Source organism: Amblyomma mixtum, chromosome 3 (genome assembly GCF_055824585.1).
Source record: "Amblyomma mixtum isolate Tamu chromosome 3, ASM5582458v1, whole genome shotgun sequence".
NCBI classification, from domain to species: Eukaryota; Metazoa; Arthropoda; class Arachnida; order Ixodida; family Ixodidae; genus Amblyomma; species Amblyomma mixtum.
The window spans coordinates 12,538,840-12,555,851 of NC_143014.1; the positions used below are offsets into that span (position 1 = coordinate 12,538,840).

The window sequence follows — 17,012 nt, forward strand, 5'->3', positions numbered from 1 at the left end:
AAGCTTAGAGCGAGCCGCAATAGGTTTTTCTCTAAACAAACAGACATGCATAACGGACTCACACTGTGTGACTTTTTTTGCTGTAACATGGGAAGTCCACTTATTACGAACCTCAGATACAACAAACACAATCTGTCAGGTTGGTTATAACGGGGCTCGATTATATTGGCCTTGTCTTCAATTCCTTGCCAATTCTATGAGCTTTCTATTGGGCTGACAGTTATGCCTATTTGTTTTTGGCAGATATTAAAAACTTTCTTCTCAGATTCATCCCAGGATTCTTTACCAGTATCAGGGTCGCCAGAAAATAGTAAATTATTCCTGTGGGAACGGTTTCTGACTTTCTAGTTCAACTTAACTAGTACAGATTCCCATTTTTGATCTATTTCCTCTATTCTCTGCTGGCTCCAGCAGTTTGCCACCAGGCCATGCCATCTGTTGGTCTGCGGCAGAAGTGTGCACACCCGGCGCAACACTCCGAGGTGCACCGTTCAGGCATGTTCTTCCACTGTGACCTTAGGGCGTGTACTGTCGCTATTGCTATAGTATTGTGTATGATGCCTGTTATGAACAGTTGTAGTGATTTGTACTTGAGCGGGTTTTGAATGCGGGTGCCAGCATTATGCGGAGGTAATGATTTTATTTCCTCTGATTCCTTCATAATGTGGGTATTAAAGGGAAGGATGGCAGGAAATTTACGCTGGACACCATGAAATATGAAAATACTGGATTTCTTCAGAGAGAGAAAGTGGACCATCAAAGATCCACTTTGCAAACTAAGCTGATGACAGCACAAGGTACCATCAGGGTACTACGTGTAAAATACCAACAAATTCACTGCACCTGCATAACCAGGAGATTGCATCGTAGGACTTGCGCAACTGAAGTGGTTTTCGGTATGTGTGTACCCAAATCAGCTTCACTTTCTTTACCAAACAAACAAGCTGTGCATGTCAGCTTTTATTTCCATAGCGGGTATAATCCTTGTAACTGGTCAGATGGAATAAGTGCAATGCTGAGCGCGAGCCCTGACATGAGAGCCGTTTACAACTAGTGCCACAAATAATGCGGTAACATGAGAGTTAATGAGACTGATTGCTCAAAGTACCTGAAAGAAAGGCAGAGGCTCTTGTGACCGGAGGAAGGCATATATGGCCGTTGGGACTGACTTATGTGCCGAGATGTCATTGCCAAACAGGGCAGCAATTTCTTCCGCAGACAAGTCTTGAGGATTGTCACAGAGCACACGCCGCATGTTTTCGAGTGAGGTGGTGAATGGCTTGTACACAGCTGGATCAGAAGTCGGCCTGCAAAAATAACCCAGACAAACATTTATAGCCAGCAATGATAGAAAAGCAGTCACAGCAGACAAAACTACTCTGGTTATTATGCCAGACTAATCTTAAATCATTTTATAGCCCCTTTTATCCCCGAAAGCATATACAGAATTAAGCTTTCTCCTATGTACACCTTATTTTCTCACCTTGAAAAACTACTTCATCTTGTACTATTGGTTAGCCCTTGAAACTAGATGTCTTTACTATAACTTGCTACAGGTCGAGTATCTATCGGCGTCAAATGAAATGTGAACAGTGGAAATAGGTCCAGTCTACACAGTCTGCCTGTCGTCATCAGATAGTTTTCCCTGTCTTCTTTGATGTTCGTTTTGCCACTGGAGTGCCACATTCAATCAACAGTGGTGGACTGTACTGTACAAGGTCCAACATAGACACTCCAAACACATCTTGTAAGCAGTCGCATCTTTACAAGCCTCGCATTTTCCTAGAGGCAGCTTTCCTGACACACTGTTCACCTTTCTTTTCCTCCTCCGCTTGTTTCCGTTTCCCAACCTCGATGAGCACACTACGCCTCCACATATGCTATTCCATCAGAGACGTGTCCAGATCTATGTTTCAGCCTTCCCATTTGGTGAGGCGATGTGCACTCAAGTTTGCAGCAGGATATGCACAGATACGTCTCAGCCCATTTTGTTTCTTCAAAACAATTTAGATTTTCTTTAGCTTCCAGGGTATTTAAGACTTAAAAATGATTTTTTTTTCTTTTATCCTTTTCCATGGTAACATGAAGTGGAAAGTGGGAGTTTTCAGAGGATTTATGATTGCATTTTAATCAAAACAGCATTTTTGAAGCTTTATGTAACTTTTTCTCAGGAACCATGAGGCAAACAAAATTTTCCACACATTTTAGTCAATGCATTTTATATGACTGGCACTACAATCAATAGCCTAAGTCGATTTTTTTTTTGTGACCAGAAAAAAAAAAACTATTCATAGGTGGCAGTTCCATTGTACCGACAAAGAAAAGCCCATAATACCGTGTTTCTAGGCCGGCCTCAATTCGGAGCCGACACTTGAAAGGCCAAATTAAAACTCAACCAGGCTGCTCTCCCGGATGCATACAGCCTCCTCCACCTGCAAACAGTGCCCCCCTCCAATGGCGAACGCCGTCCCAGCCAACAGGTTTGAAGACTGCTCTGCACAACTTTTTGCTTAAGGGCGGCAGCAGAATAGACTACAGTGACGTCTCCTGTGGGTGCCACCTGCATGCTACTTTTGTTCCCTCTTTAGGTGTAGTCGTATATTATGAACACGACAAAATCTTTGAATCTAAGCCAACCTAAGAGCTTCACAGCTCGTGTTTTTAAAAAAAACTATCGGCCTAAATTTAAATAAATAGAGTAAATTGGTTTTTTGCTCAAAGCACATAGCTTTAGTCCCAGTTTCCAGACTGTCTGCAATAGATCTTAAGAATATACATTAGTGAAAAAGAATAATAATAAACAACACTAGACGAAATCTTAATCTCATTTTGAGCTCTATGAAAGCTGCACCTATGTAGAAGATCACAAACAAATTTCACAGCTTTTATTTTTATTACAACTACTCTGCAGGCCACTTGAAGGCTGCAAACACCCTCCTTATCAGGGCCTGACGATGGTGCTTAATAAACTCTTGCTGCGGCCTGGCAAATTTTACGGGTGGAAACAGTAGCCAATTGCCTCCAACTTGCATCATCACTGTTGAAGAATGACAATACTTATGTGTGCGCACTGATTGGCCAAAGTAACGACTGTAAGTTATAACTTGGGTCAATATTTCTATGAAAAAACTGAAAACAAGCTTGAAATTATTCTCTTCAGCAAAATCAGAGGTGAGTAGCTCTGACTACGTAGAAATCACCCCGACTGAGGCCAGAAACAAAATTTTTTTATTTATGCTGAAACAAAATATTGCCTGGCACAAAGGGTCAGAACACTCCAGGGAATGTTTTCAGTAAAAGTTTCAATAAAACACGTGGAGGTCAAAAGAGCCTCAGAGTTGCCCTGTAATACAAAATTTGATTTTCTAGTTCCCACTTAAGCAATAGTTTAGCTTTTCGACGATTATTTATTCAGACTTCTGCAATCAAGAACCATAGCCAAAGAAACAGCACAAGTCCAGACCAGTCAATGCACACTTAATCCTGTAAAACATCTATGTTAAGAAAAGCCACAAGGACACCTAATTAACAGCCCTGGAGAATGACTATGGCTTAGTATTCAGTTCTTTCGAATTATCTCTCAGAAAACACAATTTGGTGGCCTCTCTTATGCAACTGGTTGTAAAATCTTGCCGACAATGCTTACAACACATTGTGCAGAATTTCCACTGATACGGGGGCTTCTGGGAACAGCAAAGACACACTCACTGGACATCCCTCGACTCAATGGCGTCCATGTGCTCCAAGAGAAACTCGAGAAAGGCCGTCTTATTGACGGGAGCCTGGCCATCAGACACGAGCGCACGATGCACAGCCAGACACTGGAGAATGGCTCCATTGCAGCCGTTTCGGTGGGTGTGCGTGATCCGTGCTTGCTTCTCGGCCACCTGGGTGCACGCAATTCTCATGGGAAAAAATTCAGACCAGCACTGGTAAAGCTACATGGCTCAGAATATGCCTTGCTCAACCAACTGAGCCCTGCTTTCAGCATTTAATGAATTAATTTATAAACCAATCCGTTCCACACTTATAATCAAGATGTTTTGTTGGGCTAGATGGCTGGTTCCTTGCAATGGCCTGCACACGGCCGGACGAGCATCCTGTCATAGTCTTTCGGTGTGCAGTGGTCTTCAATCTTCATAACATTACAAGGTACTGCGATCATTAAGCGTAGAAAGCTGGGCTAGTTGGTTGCTAGTACTATTGTGACGAATCAGGTCACCTCATCTACAATCACACAACTGATTGGTTGGTTTATGGGGTTTAACGTCCCAAAGCGACTCAGGCCATGAGAGACGCCGTAGTGAAGGGCTCTGGAAATTTCGACCACCTGGGGTTCTTTAACGTGCACTGACATCGCACAGCACACGGGCCTACTAGAATTTCTCCTCCAAAGAAATTCCAGCCGCCGCGGCCGGGATCGAACCCGCGTCTTTTGGGTCAGCAAATCACACAACTGAGACTGCACCATCCTTCAGGTTACTCCCTGTCACAAGGTTGCTACACGGGCAGCTCTGAGTCGACGGAGCAGTGCGGAACTCTAATAAGGAACTCTGAGCGGCGACTGTGCACAATTCCGCACATGAAACACAACGTGCTGGAGAGCAAAATCAGAGCAGTATCATCTCTGGACAATGCAGCTTTAAATACGCAACTTATTTTGAATAAAAAAAGACAGACCGGGCTACAAACCCTACCAGCAATACAAAAATGATCATCAGCCTTCTCAAAAATGCATGAATGCAACTACAGCATGCCCAAGACTAGGAAATTAATATTAAGACTGATTAATATTACTACTGTAATAAGTATTTTGTTTTTAACTTTTTCAGGTTAAACTTGTAGGTATATAACTTGCACGCCTGCAAAATTATTGGTGGTGATGATGGAGCCTCACTGCACGATTCCTTTGAGTTCCATAGCGACCGAGACTCTCGAGTACCCATGTGAAATGGTATTGTACTGCGACATTTCACAGTGCATTGAAAATATGCACATAATTTATGCAACCTCAAAAGCAGTCAGATTTGTGGCATTTTGATACAATATCCAGCCTTATTTAATCATATCAGCCTACAGAATGGTGCTGCATTTCCCCACTAACCCAGAGTCCCTGGATAAGCATTCCTTTTCCCCATGCCGCCCACAACACTATGGTTTCCCGTAACCTCGGGGCTTTTTCAATGCCATTTCAAAACAGGGAACCACGGATGCGACTGCAGTGCTGTCAGTCAGGGCCAGCCATGAAGGAAGGATCCAAATCCGGCAGCAGGGAGAGGAGGAGGATTGCAGTACTCTGAAAGTTTGTCCAGTGACTCTGCACTAACCAGGCACATCATTTTAAGGTCTGACTGTATTCTTGTGCTTATAATTACGCCCAGTGATTAGCTTTTTATATGTGTAACAAGAACAGCTTTAATGAATTTCCTTGTCGCAAAGGAGCTCAGTGCAGCGATGAATGTGGGCAGAGCTTCACTGCAGACTTAAGTTGTAACCAACTGAAGCTGTTATGAAACTAGAAAGGATTCTTTATACATTGTCCACGACCTGTCAAAAAGACACACAAAAAGCATTTATATGCATAGTTAGAGCAGGTACACAAAGTACTCCTATGCATGGCTTGAAATCATAAACATGTTGTTACAGTATCATGAAACTCGAACCTAAAAAATAGCCCAATACTCTTTCCACATTACTTTCACCAGGATTGTTTGAGTCACCATTGCCAACAATGCTGCTCACCACTGGACATTACTCACACCCAGGCAAAACTCTGGTTGCATAACCAGATATGAAATAAATGCAATGTCATCAACTCAAGTGGACTCACTACTCAGCAATGCTGCATGACCAAGTGATGGCAGAACAGTCAATAGTCAGCGCAGCAAATACAGGAGCAGTTTTGTGCTGTAGATGTTCATGTGGTTCCTGTGATAACATCACGTGCAAGTGCCGGCTAGCACTTTTATTTGTGTTGTTAGCCAACACTTATTTGTTGAACACTGGTACGCCTCACTAAAACTGTCTTATCAAAAATGTCCCATCTTATCGATTGATTAACGCTTTCCAATGCCACTGAATATAGGGCTTTTAAATGCTAGAAAAGGCAAAAAAAAATGAATTCCATGGGCTATCCTCGCAAGAAAATCGCAATGACGCCAGTAACTTTGTGTGCCATGGCTACCATCCTATCCTGGAGTCCCAATTCTATCAACATCACCATGAACAGCCAAGAAAAACTATCAAATCCAGACTGACCCAGCCTGTATGATGAAGTTTTAGGACCTAATTAACCTGAATGGACTCCATTGGCCTGATTCACTTCCATAGGTTCCCTGCCATCAGTTTTGTTTTTGCACAGAAGTCCTACACGCAGCATTTTGCTTTATTCTCTTCATTCACAGTTGCAGCTGTCATGTCTGTTTTGATTTCTTTTTTTGGACCCTCTCAAGTAGTGTTTGTATTGCCATTGCCCATGCTCATTCGTTTATGGTTTATGTTGGTTCAACGTCCCAAAGCTACTCGGGCTATGATGGACGCCGTAGTGGAAGGCTCCGGAAATTTCGACCACCTGGGGTTCTTTAACGTGCACTGACATCGCACACTACACGAGCCTCTAGAATTTCGCCTCCATCAAAATTCAATCACCGCGGCTGGGATTTAACTTGCGTCTTTCGAGTCAGCAGCCGAGTGCCATAACCACTGAGCCACCGCGGCAGCCCATTGCCCATGTTGAGTGATCCCGCATAAACCAATGCCACTGCCCGCTAAGCAGGGAATGAGAAAAATGAAGTATTCATGTTTATTTTTTGCCTCTTTCGTGAATGTATATACTGACAGGAAATAAATTACTCATTGTATCTAGTCTACCCATCATGAATTTTGCCTTGAAGCTGACTGAATGGCAAACGAATGTACACATTCAATCTGACAACTTAGCATTAGTTGGCTAGTTTTCCACCGGTATGGACAGCTTAATTAAAACTAAACACAGTACAGAGTAATGTGCAGGTTTGTATAAATTTAGCTTGCTAAATGAAAGGGTGTACTTACAATAGATTCATTGGAAAACAAAGAGCTTTTATCATCTTACACCACTGAAAAACAAGTTGTGTGAGAAGTAATAATGCACTAATACAAGACGCGAAGGCAAACTTGCATGGGTTTCCAAAAGTGCAAGATTAGAACTACTGAGTGCGAACACTTTATCCATAACGCACCAATTTCCACAATTACAGACAGCGGAAGACATCTGGGACTAAAATATTAAGTTTACACAACTGCAAAAAACTGAAAATCAGAAATGCAAAGGCACTTAAAACATACATGAGAGGCAAGTGTAGCCCTGACATGTAGAGTTGTGCCTCATTAATATGGACACTTCGGTCCCCGAGCAAAGATGTCCATAATAACGAATTGTGAATAAATGCACAGAACAATTACTCATTCTGAAAAAAAAAAAAAAAAAAGCATTAACGTCTGCTTCTGTGCATAGTGCTGTGTAATGAAGTGGAAATTCGACAAAATATTGGAAGTTCCTAATGCAAGTCCAGCTTTCTTGGACATCACTTTTAATTATAAGGCAACTGCTGAATATTATAAGATACTGTTATGACCACAATGATGCGGCAGTAACCTTGCTTTTGAAGTGCTGGTGCTTTCACACAATAGCTAAGACTGCCATAGGAATACAATAAAAAGCACAAAACTTGAAGGGTCCCTAGGAAGGATCTGCGGATATATTGATTTATATGGTGCAATCTAGAGCTGTGCACGGGCTCGGGCCTTGCGGAAGTCTATTCACCTGGGCTCGGGCCGGGCTCGGGCCACGGTATATTTGTCTCGGACGGGCCGGCCAGGCTTCGTGATCGCAATTGCTCCTGCGTGGCTCCAGCCGCCCTACTGTTGCAAGGTTCGAAACTAATCTCCACATGAGTGGTCTCACGAGCCCAAATGACACTGCACAAGGGAAGGTGAGGTGTGTCAACCGAAGGCACTCGCAAAAGTACCCTCCGCCACGCGTTGACGGGGGCCGGGTGGGAGGGGTGATTATCACATGTACGGGACAACAGGATTCTCGCTCGTGTGGCAACGACGTGTTGTGACCATTATCTTCTTGCTCGCCATGGTTACCTGCGTAGGCGCATAGGTTAGTTGCCGTCACGTGAATGCACGGAGGTCGCGCGACTCGATTCGTCACGGAGGACTGCGAAATCGGGCATCAAACATGTCGCTGGCAACTCATTGGGGTCGCCCCCTCTGTGACGATTCGAGTGCCTCCGCGAGTCACCAGAGTGAATTAGCCTTTAGTCAAAAGTTTAGAGCTCTGTGGGTTTCCGGGTAGTAAGGTTCCTGTAGTATTCTAGACCATGAGAGCCGAGCATTTTAAAAACATTGAAATAAACTGATTTTCCTTAAATTATCTCTTTCTGTTTCATCGTCACTTCAATTTCAGTTTTGCAGGTCGGGCCAGGCCCGGGCCGGGCCTTAACTCGGGCCGGGCCCGGGCGGGCTTAGGTTTCTTCAGTGTCGGGCCGGGCCGGGCCTCCGTCAGTAGTGTAGGGCTCGGGCCGGGCGCGGGCTGAAATTTGCGGCCCGTGCACAGCTCTAGTGCAATCTATACTCCGTTTCATACATAGCAGGCAACACTGCGGAGGGTGCTGAAGTAGTGCGTCCGGGAAACCGTATTACTCCGCTGCATATCATTCATTCTTCTCGAAACTCCGGTCAGTGTTTGGTTTGGTTTGGTTTATGAGGTTTAACGTCCCAAAGCGACTAAGGCTATGAGAGACGCCGTAGTGGAGGGCTCCGGAAATTTCAACCACCTGGGGTTCTTTAACGTGCACTGACATCGCAGAGTACACGGGCCTCTAGAATTTCTCCTCCAAAGAAATTCTAGCCGCCGCGGCCGGGATCGAACCCGCGTCTTTCGGGTCAGCAGCCGAGCACCATAGCCACTGAGCCACCGCGGCGGCAGAACATTCATTGGAGTTATATTTAAAGAAACCTTGTTGCGAAACGACCATGATAATCAAGTAAGAAAAAATATCGCGTCAGTGGCTCTCGAAGATAAATTTAGGTTTTCATTACCATTATGAATGAAAAATAACTTTACTTCACTTTAATTAGTTTAGTTTAGTTTATGGGGTTTAACGTCCCAAAGAGACTAAGGCTATGAGAGACGCCGTAGTGAAGGGCTCCGGAAATTTCGACCACCTGGGGTTCTTTAACGTGCACTGACATCGTACAGTACACGGGCCTCTAGAATTTCTCCTCCAAAGAAATTCAACCGCTGCGGCCGGGATCGAACCCGCGCCTTTCGGGTCAGCAGCCGAGCACCATAACTGCTGAGCCACCGCAGCGGCTTCCGGTCAGTGTTTGGACGAAAATAAAGAGTGGTATAAAATGATGTGGCAGCATTGAAAATCACGGTCGAAGCTGTCAGGCGGTCAGTGTTCGGGCTCTCTGGCCATAATTTTCACAGAGTGTGAACTACTTTTTGGGTGCGGATTAAGTAGGAGCGATTCGTCCTTCCACCAACCACGTATCATACCGCCACGTGTAATTTTGAGTCTCGAAATCTTGACGAGCCGCAGGACGAAAGTGTGGCAAGAGGTAAAAGAAGTCCAGGAGGTGCCAGTCACGGCACTTTAGATTTATCGCAACGAAATATGCTTGTGTTCGCTATGGTTGTATGGCGAACTACTTTTTGCGCGCGGACAGGTGCGCTAGCTTTAGCAGCGCTGCCTGCCATGTATGAAACGGAGTATTGAGTATGCAAAAAAACTGCACTCTTAAACAACTTCCTATTGTAAAAATATGCTTGTCCAGTACTTCTGGGTATGTATTATCCTGATTGCCGCAGTATCTAAAATAAGGTGGTGCAGTTTCAAGCACCTAGTGGTCTAAGAGACACGCGATGGTGTCTTATGGCGTGAACATGTGTCTCCTACTACGACTGCTCACATACCACGAACCACTAGTACACTGTGCGCTCAGCTGGCTGACAGCTGCTGGCTTTCGACATAGTGCAACGTGCAGAGAGAATTTATTCACAATCACACATGCAATATGGCAGAAGGTAAGGTGAGGCAAACGGGCACTTTGGCACTGCAAGGCATAAAACCACATAAAAAAGGTCATCATTCATTGCCTTTTGCTGGTGTCCAGCTCTCAAAATACAGGAGAAGAATGATCAGTTGGCAGAATAATCACAAGGCTAATCCCAACAGCAGCTCACAACATCCTCAACGCTTAATCAGGTTAGGGAAGTCAAGGTTTTGTTCTCATCGCTGTCCACAGTTGTGTGGCAAAAATATGTGGTCTCCAAGGGGTGGTGCGCACTTTCACCCTGTCCATTGTCCGAACAGAGTTTCCATATTAACGACACAAAAATACATGGAAAAATCTTGGTCCGCAGAAAAATTGTCCACAATTTCATAATTCCATATTAATGGTGGTCATGTTAATGAGGCATGACTGTGTTTGAAAAGCACAGATAGGCAAATGCAAAAAGGGCAGTGCAGAGGCAGCCATTCAACACTGAGCATGTCTAATGGGAAAAAAATGTAATACAACCCAGCTTCACTTACAGAGACCACTTCAGCCAAGTTTTTGTGCCAAAAAAGGGCAACAGGCGCCACCCTCATTGCTCCACCATTTCCGTATGAGCCTGTGCCTTGAAACTGGTCCTTCGCAGGTCCAAAAGGGTCCTCAAAGTTGTTTTTCTTCAAGGCTTGGAACACGTCAACCACGTTGGGGCCATAGCCCCGCTTGGGCTGCTCAAAGTACTCGGTGGTGAACCTACAACAGGAACACATTCAAATTCACTCAATCTGTTCGCACTGGCAAAATGCTGCAACAATTAGAAAGAACAAGGCATTACCTTTTCGCAAGGTCTCCGGCATGGAAGCCCTTCTTTTCGATGAGGGACGCAGCCAAGCACTTGGTCATTGCGGTGTCATCGGTGTAGGGACGAAAAGGGAGCAGCCCTGAAGCAAGTGCATTTTTTATTCGTGCTCATCCGTCCGAAACTACTGCAGTAAAAGCAGCTGCGTACATAAGACGCCACAAACATACGCTTGTCATAAACCTCCTGAGCACTACTCACTCCAAAAAGCGCTGTTCAAACACGCCGCCAACACACTCAAGGAACACAAGGTGGAAGCGCCACCGCACTGCGCGCCAGATTAGGTGCACTGGATTACTACTAGAGCACACTACAGTACTGTGGCCTCCAGCAAAATGCGGTTCACCTTTCGCTGATTCGTCGAGGAGCTTCGAGATATAGGACGTGAGCACAGACTTTGATACTGGAAAGTCGCCTTCGAAAGGCGCTCCCAAGCAGTCTCCGAGGAGAGAGCCGACGAGACAACCTCGAAACTTGCTGGCGAGCAACGACACTGAGTTAGCGACGGCAGACATTTCGGTTCCGATGGCTTACGTCCCCAGAAGCGTCTACAGACTACAAAACAAAGCGACCAAACCGAGGTCAGCCCCTTCGTGTCTGTAAACGCGGGCAAGGGCGCATTTCGTAGCGGCGGAATATAGAACTAGGGTGGCATGGGCCAAAACAACATCAAAACAAGCGTTTGCGGGTAGGTAGGTAGGCTAGAAACGCTTATTGGTCAAAAAACAAAACGTCATACATGTGACGTCATAGATCACGTGATATTTAGTGATGTTATGGTTGGACCACGGCCGGTCTCAACGCGCTCGAGAGAGAGAGAGCGCGCTCTAAAAGATGAATTCAATGCCAAATCGGAGAGGAATGTACAAGGTGGATGTAGAATGGTGGCGAAGGCTGGGCCCAAAAACGGTTTAGCGCGACTGCAGCACAGCCACTTTGGGCGGCCGAAACACTTATATAACGAAATTCAAAAGCACAGATAAAAATGCTACAAAAGAACAAAAAGAAATGAATATTTTATTGCCACGTTTATAAAACTATGTCTGCGAAACATTACGCTGAATTTTGTAATTTTTTGCAACGCTCTTGTTGCGCCCTCGGTTGATGAGTGTGCGGTGCATTTGCAGCGCGACTTTGCAGGCCTTGTTACGGTACCCGGCCGCAGCTTACGAAGCGATTTCTTATCTCCAGCTTCCTGCTATGGCGCGCCTTGGAAAGCGTGCAAATTAAGCTCGCCGGTCTCAAAATGGCCCCTTTAAGAAGTTTTTGTCGTCCTTTCTCGTCGCTTCTCTGTCGCTGTTTGGCAAGATCTGCACCCCGCTGCACCGCTGCAGCGTTTCCTTCGGTGTACGGCCAGTGCGAAACCTTTTCCCGAGGCTTCGCGCTCATCGTTTCAAGCGCTTAGCTCTGCATTTCAAGATGAGGTTGCGGCATGTGAAGAAGCCTTGCTCCGTGGCACATTGTGACAGCGTGGGTTGTACCGTGGGTGTCTTACCAAGACTACACCGCTTCCCTCTGGACTTTCGCAGGTGAGCTCTTGCCGTTGTCGTCTGCTCTAGATATGCTTTTGTCGGGCTTTCCGCGCCTATTGTAGCTGTAACTGTTTCATACGCACTTGGCTTCATGTTATCGGGATATTTTAGTAAATTGCAGGGCACGCACTTGCAGTCATATGATGTGCAAAAGATACAAATCATTTGTCTTATTTATAGCTAGTTTCGTGCAGCCAACTCTCACCAACGTGAAATTGATACCGGGCTCTCATGAGCAACCACGTGCCCTCTACTTGCCGCATGGTCAATTTAAAACCAACTGCGCTGCCTAACAGCTCTGCTCTGAGCATGACATTAATGGGTTTTGCAGCACTGTGAAGCCAATTTGAGGATCCCCTCGCAACTGACAGTATCGAAACTCAACCATGTGTATGTGCGCCGCATTGACTGTGCCTTAACTGAATTCGGCCAGCAGTAGTTATTGCCGTTCTACGTATACATGACCGCCAATGTAGTTTTAAACTCATTTCGCTGCATCGCTCTCGTCACTCTTTGAGCATAGAAAAGCAGCTAGCCGCGTAGTATCAGGCGAGCGTAACCGCACTCTGAGGCGCGGAGGCTTGGCGCGAGCATTTTCTGGCATAGTTATAACGTACTGCATTTAAGTGAAAGGAATCTTGGCGTATTGACGTTTGGAGTATATGGTATTCATTTGGGTGCAGTTGTATAACGTGGACGCTGCATTATGTCCAGGTGCAAAACGTGGGTGCAGTTCTGCCGCAACCTCAGCCTGGAGAAGACGCCGTGCCAGCTGCGAGACCTGAGGGTTTCTTCCAAGCACTTCGACCTGTTTCTGTATCTGCGGCCAGGATGGCTGCGTCTCGATGCTGTGCCTACTCGAGGAAGGAGTGGCTGTATTGAATGTCCTTGCACTTCTCTTTAAACTGCACTTCATGTATATTTTAGTTTGATTACAATTGCTTCAAATTTCTTCGGTTAGCGACAAGGAGGTCTCGAGGTTGTGCGCAGGCGCTATGTATGGTGTAATGCTCTAGCGTCGAGCAGATTTGTTGATGCTAAAACTTGTTTTTAATATTGTCATGCAGGTGTATACATAGCTGCTATATTCTTTCAGTTGAAGAAATGAAATGTGAAGAGTAATCCCTGAGTGCTGCATGGTCAATGTGTTGATGCGCCTACTTATGTCATGTCATGTTTGCCTCAATGAAAGCTCGTAGCATTGTTTTCTATACTTTTCAATTTCCTACCTGGCAACGTTCGTGTAACTTAAGGGCTTTTTCCTATCCGCACTGTGACCATTGAGATAAATAGCCAGCTTAAAAAAACTACTGCTTGAGCTGCCTGTGACGCGCATTTTTTGTTGGTGTGCTTTATCACTGTATTTCTTTGGTTGCTGTAATAAACCATGAATATGAAAACCATTGCTGTACACTGTCAAGTAAAACTCTAGTTTGGGCGAGTTGGTTCATGATGAAATAAAAACTGGTATGGCGCAAGAAACGGGGACACAGAAGGCACACAAAACACAGGACTGACGCCAACTTTCAACTGGGGTTTATTGCACCAAGCCTGCCTTTTATACCACAACCAAGCCATATCAACGAAAGCGTAAACGTTGTACATATAAAACGGCAATTCATGCGACCACTGGCAATAAAGTAACGCTGATCATAACAATCTAATCTAAACAGAGCTTGGGAGGCCAACTTATTTTCTGGCCAGCAGAAACACATCAACCAAGGCAAAAAAGAAAAAAGAAACAAGGCACTGGGGCATGACAAATCCACACTAACGAATTATGAAACGCGTGATGAAGGCGAAACAGAGCAAAAATTCGAACGACTATGAGATAAAACCACGTGAAAAAAGATAACCAACAATAACCCGGCAAAAAAAAAACATGACCAACAATAACGCGGAAAAAAACATGACCAACAATAACAATAAGGAGGGATGAAGTCTGAAGATACAGTACCTAGCGTCAAGTGATAAAAACTGAAGATCATTCCTGAAGAACAGTCGTCTTAGCGTCTAAGAATCTAGAAATTGTAAAACACCGATAGAAAGGACGAAATAAGACTACAAAACCAAGGGAAATCTGCGAACTACAAAAAACCTTCTATAAAAGACGTCTCGGCGCTGCTAAGCATAATGGAAGGCCTGCTAACGCATTTGTTGCCAGCTTTTTCGATGAAATATGCCTCAACAATTTCTCTCTCAGTTTTATCTTTCCCACTCTTTAAAAATCTAGCTTTCTCGAATTCGGGACGGCAATTAGAACAGCTCTTGCAGTGGTCCACCAGGAAGCTTCTTTCGTTGTTGCGCAAGTTCTTTCGTTGTTGCGCAAGGGAGCATTCCCGAAACTTGCGCAACAACGAAAGAAGCTTCCTGGTGGACCACTGCAAGAGCTGTTCTAATTGCCGTCCCGAATTCGAGAAAGCTAGATTTTTAAAGAGTGGGAAAGATAAAACTGAGAGAGAAATTGTTGAGGCATATTTCATCGAAAAAAGCTGGCAACAAATGCGTTAGCAGGCCTTCCATTATGCTTAGCAGCGCCGAGACGTCTTTTATAGAAGGTTTTTTGTAGTTCGCAGATTTCCCTTGGTTTTGTAGTCTTATTTCGTCCTTTCTATCGGTGTTTTACAATTTCTAGATTCTTAGACGCTAAGACGACTGTTCTTCAGGAATGATCTTCAGTTTTTATCACTTGACGCTAGGTACTGTATCTTCAGACTTCATCCCTCCTTATTGTTATTGTTGGTCATGTTTTTTTCCGCGTTATTGTTGGTCATGTTTTTTTTTGCCGGGTTATTGTTGGTTATCTTTTTTCACGTGGTTTTATCTCATAGTCGTTCGAATTTTTGCTCTGTTTCGCCTTCATCACGCGTTTCATAATTCGTTAGTGTGGATTTGTCATGCCCCAGTGCCTTGTTTCTTTTTTCTTTTTTGCCTTGGTTGATGTGTTTCTGCTGGCCAGAAAATAAGTTGGCCTCCCAAGCTCTGTTTAGATTAGATTGTTATGATCAGCGTTACTTTATTGCCAGTGGTCGCATGAATTGCCGTTTTATATGTACAACGTTTACGCTTTCGTTGATATGGCTTGGTTGTGGTATAAAAGGCAGGCTTGGTGCAATAAACCCCAGTTGAAAGTTGGCGTCAGTCCTGTGTTTTGTGTGCCTTCTGTGTCCCCGTTTCTTGCGCCATACCAGTTTTTATTTCATCCTGTACACTGTATTGCAAACTGTGCACTTGAGCCTGTGCTTTGTGCATCATACCTTGATATACTCAACAGTACTAGCACCAGTATTTTCACCAAGGTTTCCACTACGAATCATGCATGCTTAGCCAGCGTCTGAAAGTGTTGCAGCCTTTCTATGCTACCTTCTTTGCCAGTCACTTTCATTGGGTTCCCAATTGCACATTAACAAGGCCATAACTAGCAGGAACTCGAGCACATTGAGCACATTTGACTGGCAAAGGTTGGTGCGCACTGAAAGGCAACCTTGAAGTGATACCGGCTCGAAAATGCGGGTTCTATAAAAAGGCCACTTTATAATTCGCGCCAAAAGATACGTATGCGTGACGTCATTCAACGTCACTCATACGTAGGTTGCCCCCCCAAAATAGTGGCGCTGGGGTGCTCCCATGAGCCGCCATTGTTTGGACCAATGGGCGTCTATGGAACCTTCGCTACCATGGTATATCTACCTTGGAATGTACGCAGTGCAAACAAGCGGAGGAGTTCACCTAAAGTATTTTCTGTTGGGGATAGGGTGTTTGTGCGTTCAGTACGTGGGGAACAGGTGAAGTGGCGTCCAGGCAAGGTTGTGGATGTGAAATCTGCTATGACATATCTTGTCGTGGTGGATGGACAGACTCGGTTTGTGCATGCGGACCATTGGCGACATACTTGTGTGAACCCGCCTCAACTTCACAAGTGTTGGATGGGAGTGATGGTTGCCCACTCGCACGTGAAGCCCAAAGTGCGTCACCATCGAACAGAGAGCGATGCCTGTTCGCCGGTGCTACCCAGGCGCAGCATTCGTGAAAGGCGGAAGCCGGATTGTCGGACGTATGACAGTTTCTGATCTTGTCGGAGGGGAAGTGTTGTATCGGCGCAGCGCTTATCAAGTGTGCTGCACTTTGCTACTGCGCGCCGCGTATCTGATGTTTGCAGTTGCATCGCTGGCCAATGGCATGCCTCGGTTGCACCCAGGCTGTCTTTATAAGGCGAAGCCACTGATTTGTTTCTGTCTGTTGTGTTTGTGCAATACTTGCGCAGAGCTCGTCTTTGACAACCAGGCATTGGTGCAACAAGTCGAGCATATATCCATGTATTTCTCCGTCCACAAAGCTTCCTTCATGACAGTCAAGAACTGCTAGTGGAGAAGGCATTTGATGTTGTTCCTCATTCTTTTTTGCTTGAAAAATTGTCTTGGTATAACATTGATGACAGAATGATTGACTGGATACAAGATTACTTGCACTTAAGGAAACAAAGAGTAGTTATTAATGTAAAATTATCAAGCGAATGCATTGTATCTTCTTGTGTACCTCAGGGATCAGTGCTCGGACCTTTGTTATTTTTG

General features: G+C 44.9%; 1 protein-coding gene and 1 long non-coding RNA gene across 2 annotated transcripts in view; one reads left to right on the forward strand and one right to left on the reverse strand.

The window, feature by feature from the left end:
- Positions 1 to 11,594, reverse strand: part of LOC149349234 (ADP-ribosylhydrolase ARH3-like) — a 41,306-nt gene extending 29,712 nt beyond the window's left edge. Inside the window, exons 1-5 of the mRNA XM_089578157.1 lie at positions 11,256 to 11,594; positions 10,886 to 10,991; positions 10,593 to 10,803; positions 3,709 to 3,887; positions 1,109 to 1,307 (exon numbers count right to left, since the gene is read on the reverse strand). Coding sequence (XP_089434283.1) covers positions 1,109 to 1,307; positions 3,709 to 3,887; positions 10,593 to 10,803; positions 10,886 to 10,991; positions 11,256 to 11,424 — 864 coding nt within the window. The 5' untranslated portion in view covers positions 11,425 to 11,594. The remainder of the gene's footprint in view (positions 1 to 1,108; positions 1,308 to 3,708; positions 3,888 to 10,592; positions 10,804 to 10,885; positions 10,992 to 11,255) is intronic.
- Positions 11,595 to 11,937: 343 nt separating this feature from the next.
- Positions 11,938 to 13,844, forward strand: LOC149349235 (uncharacterized). The gene is made up of 2 exons (XR_016289986.1): positions 11,938 to 12,438; positions 13,156 to 13,844. It is a non-coding gene; the product is annotated as an uncharacterized LOC149349235 (long non-coding RNA).
- The last annotated feature ends 3,168 nt before the right edge of the window (positions 13,845 to 17,012 follow it).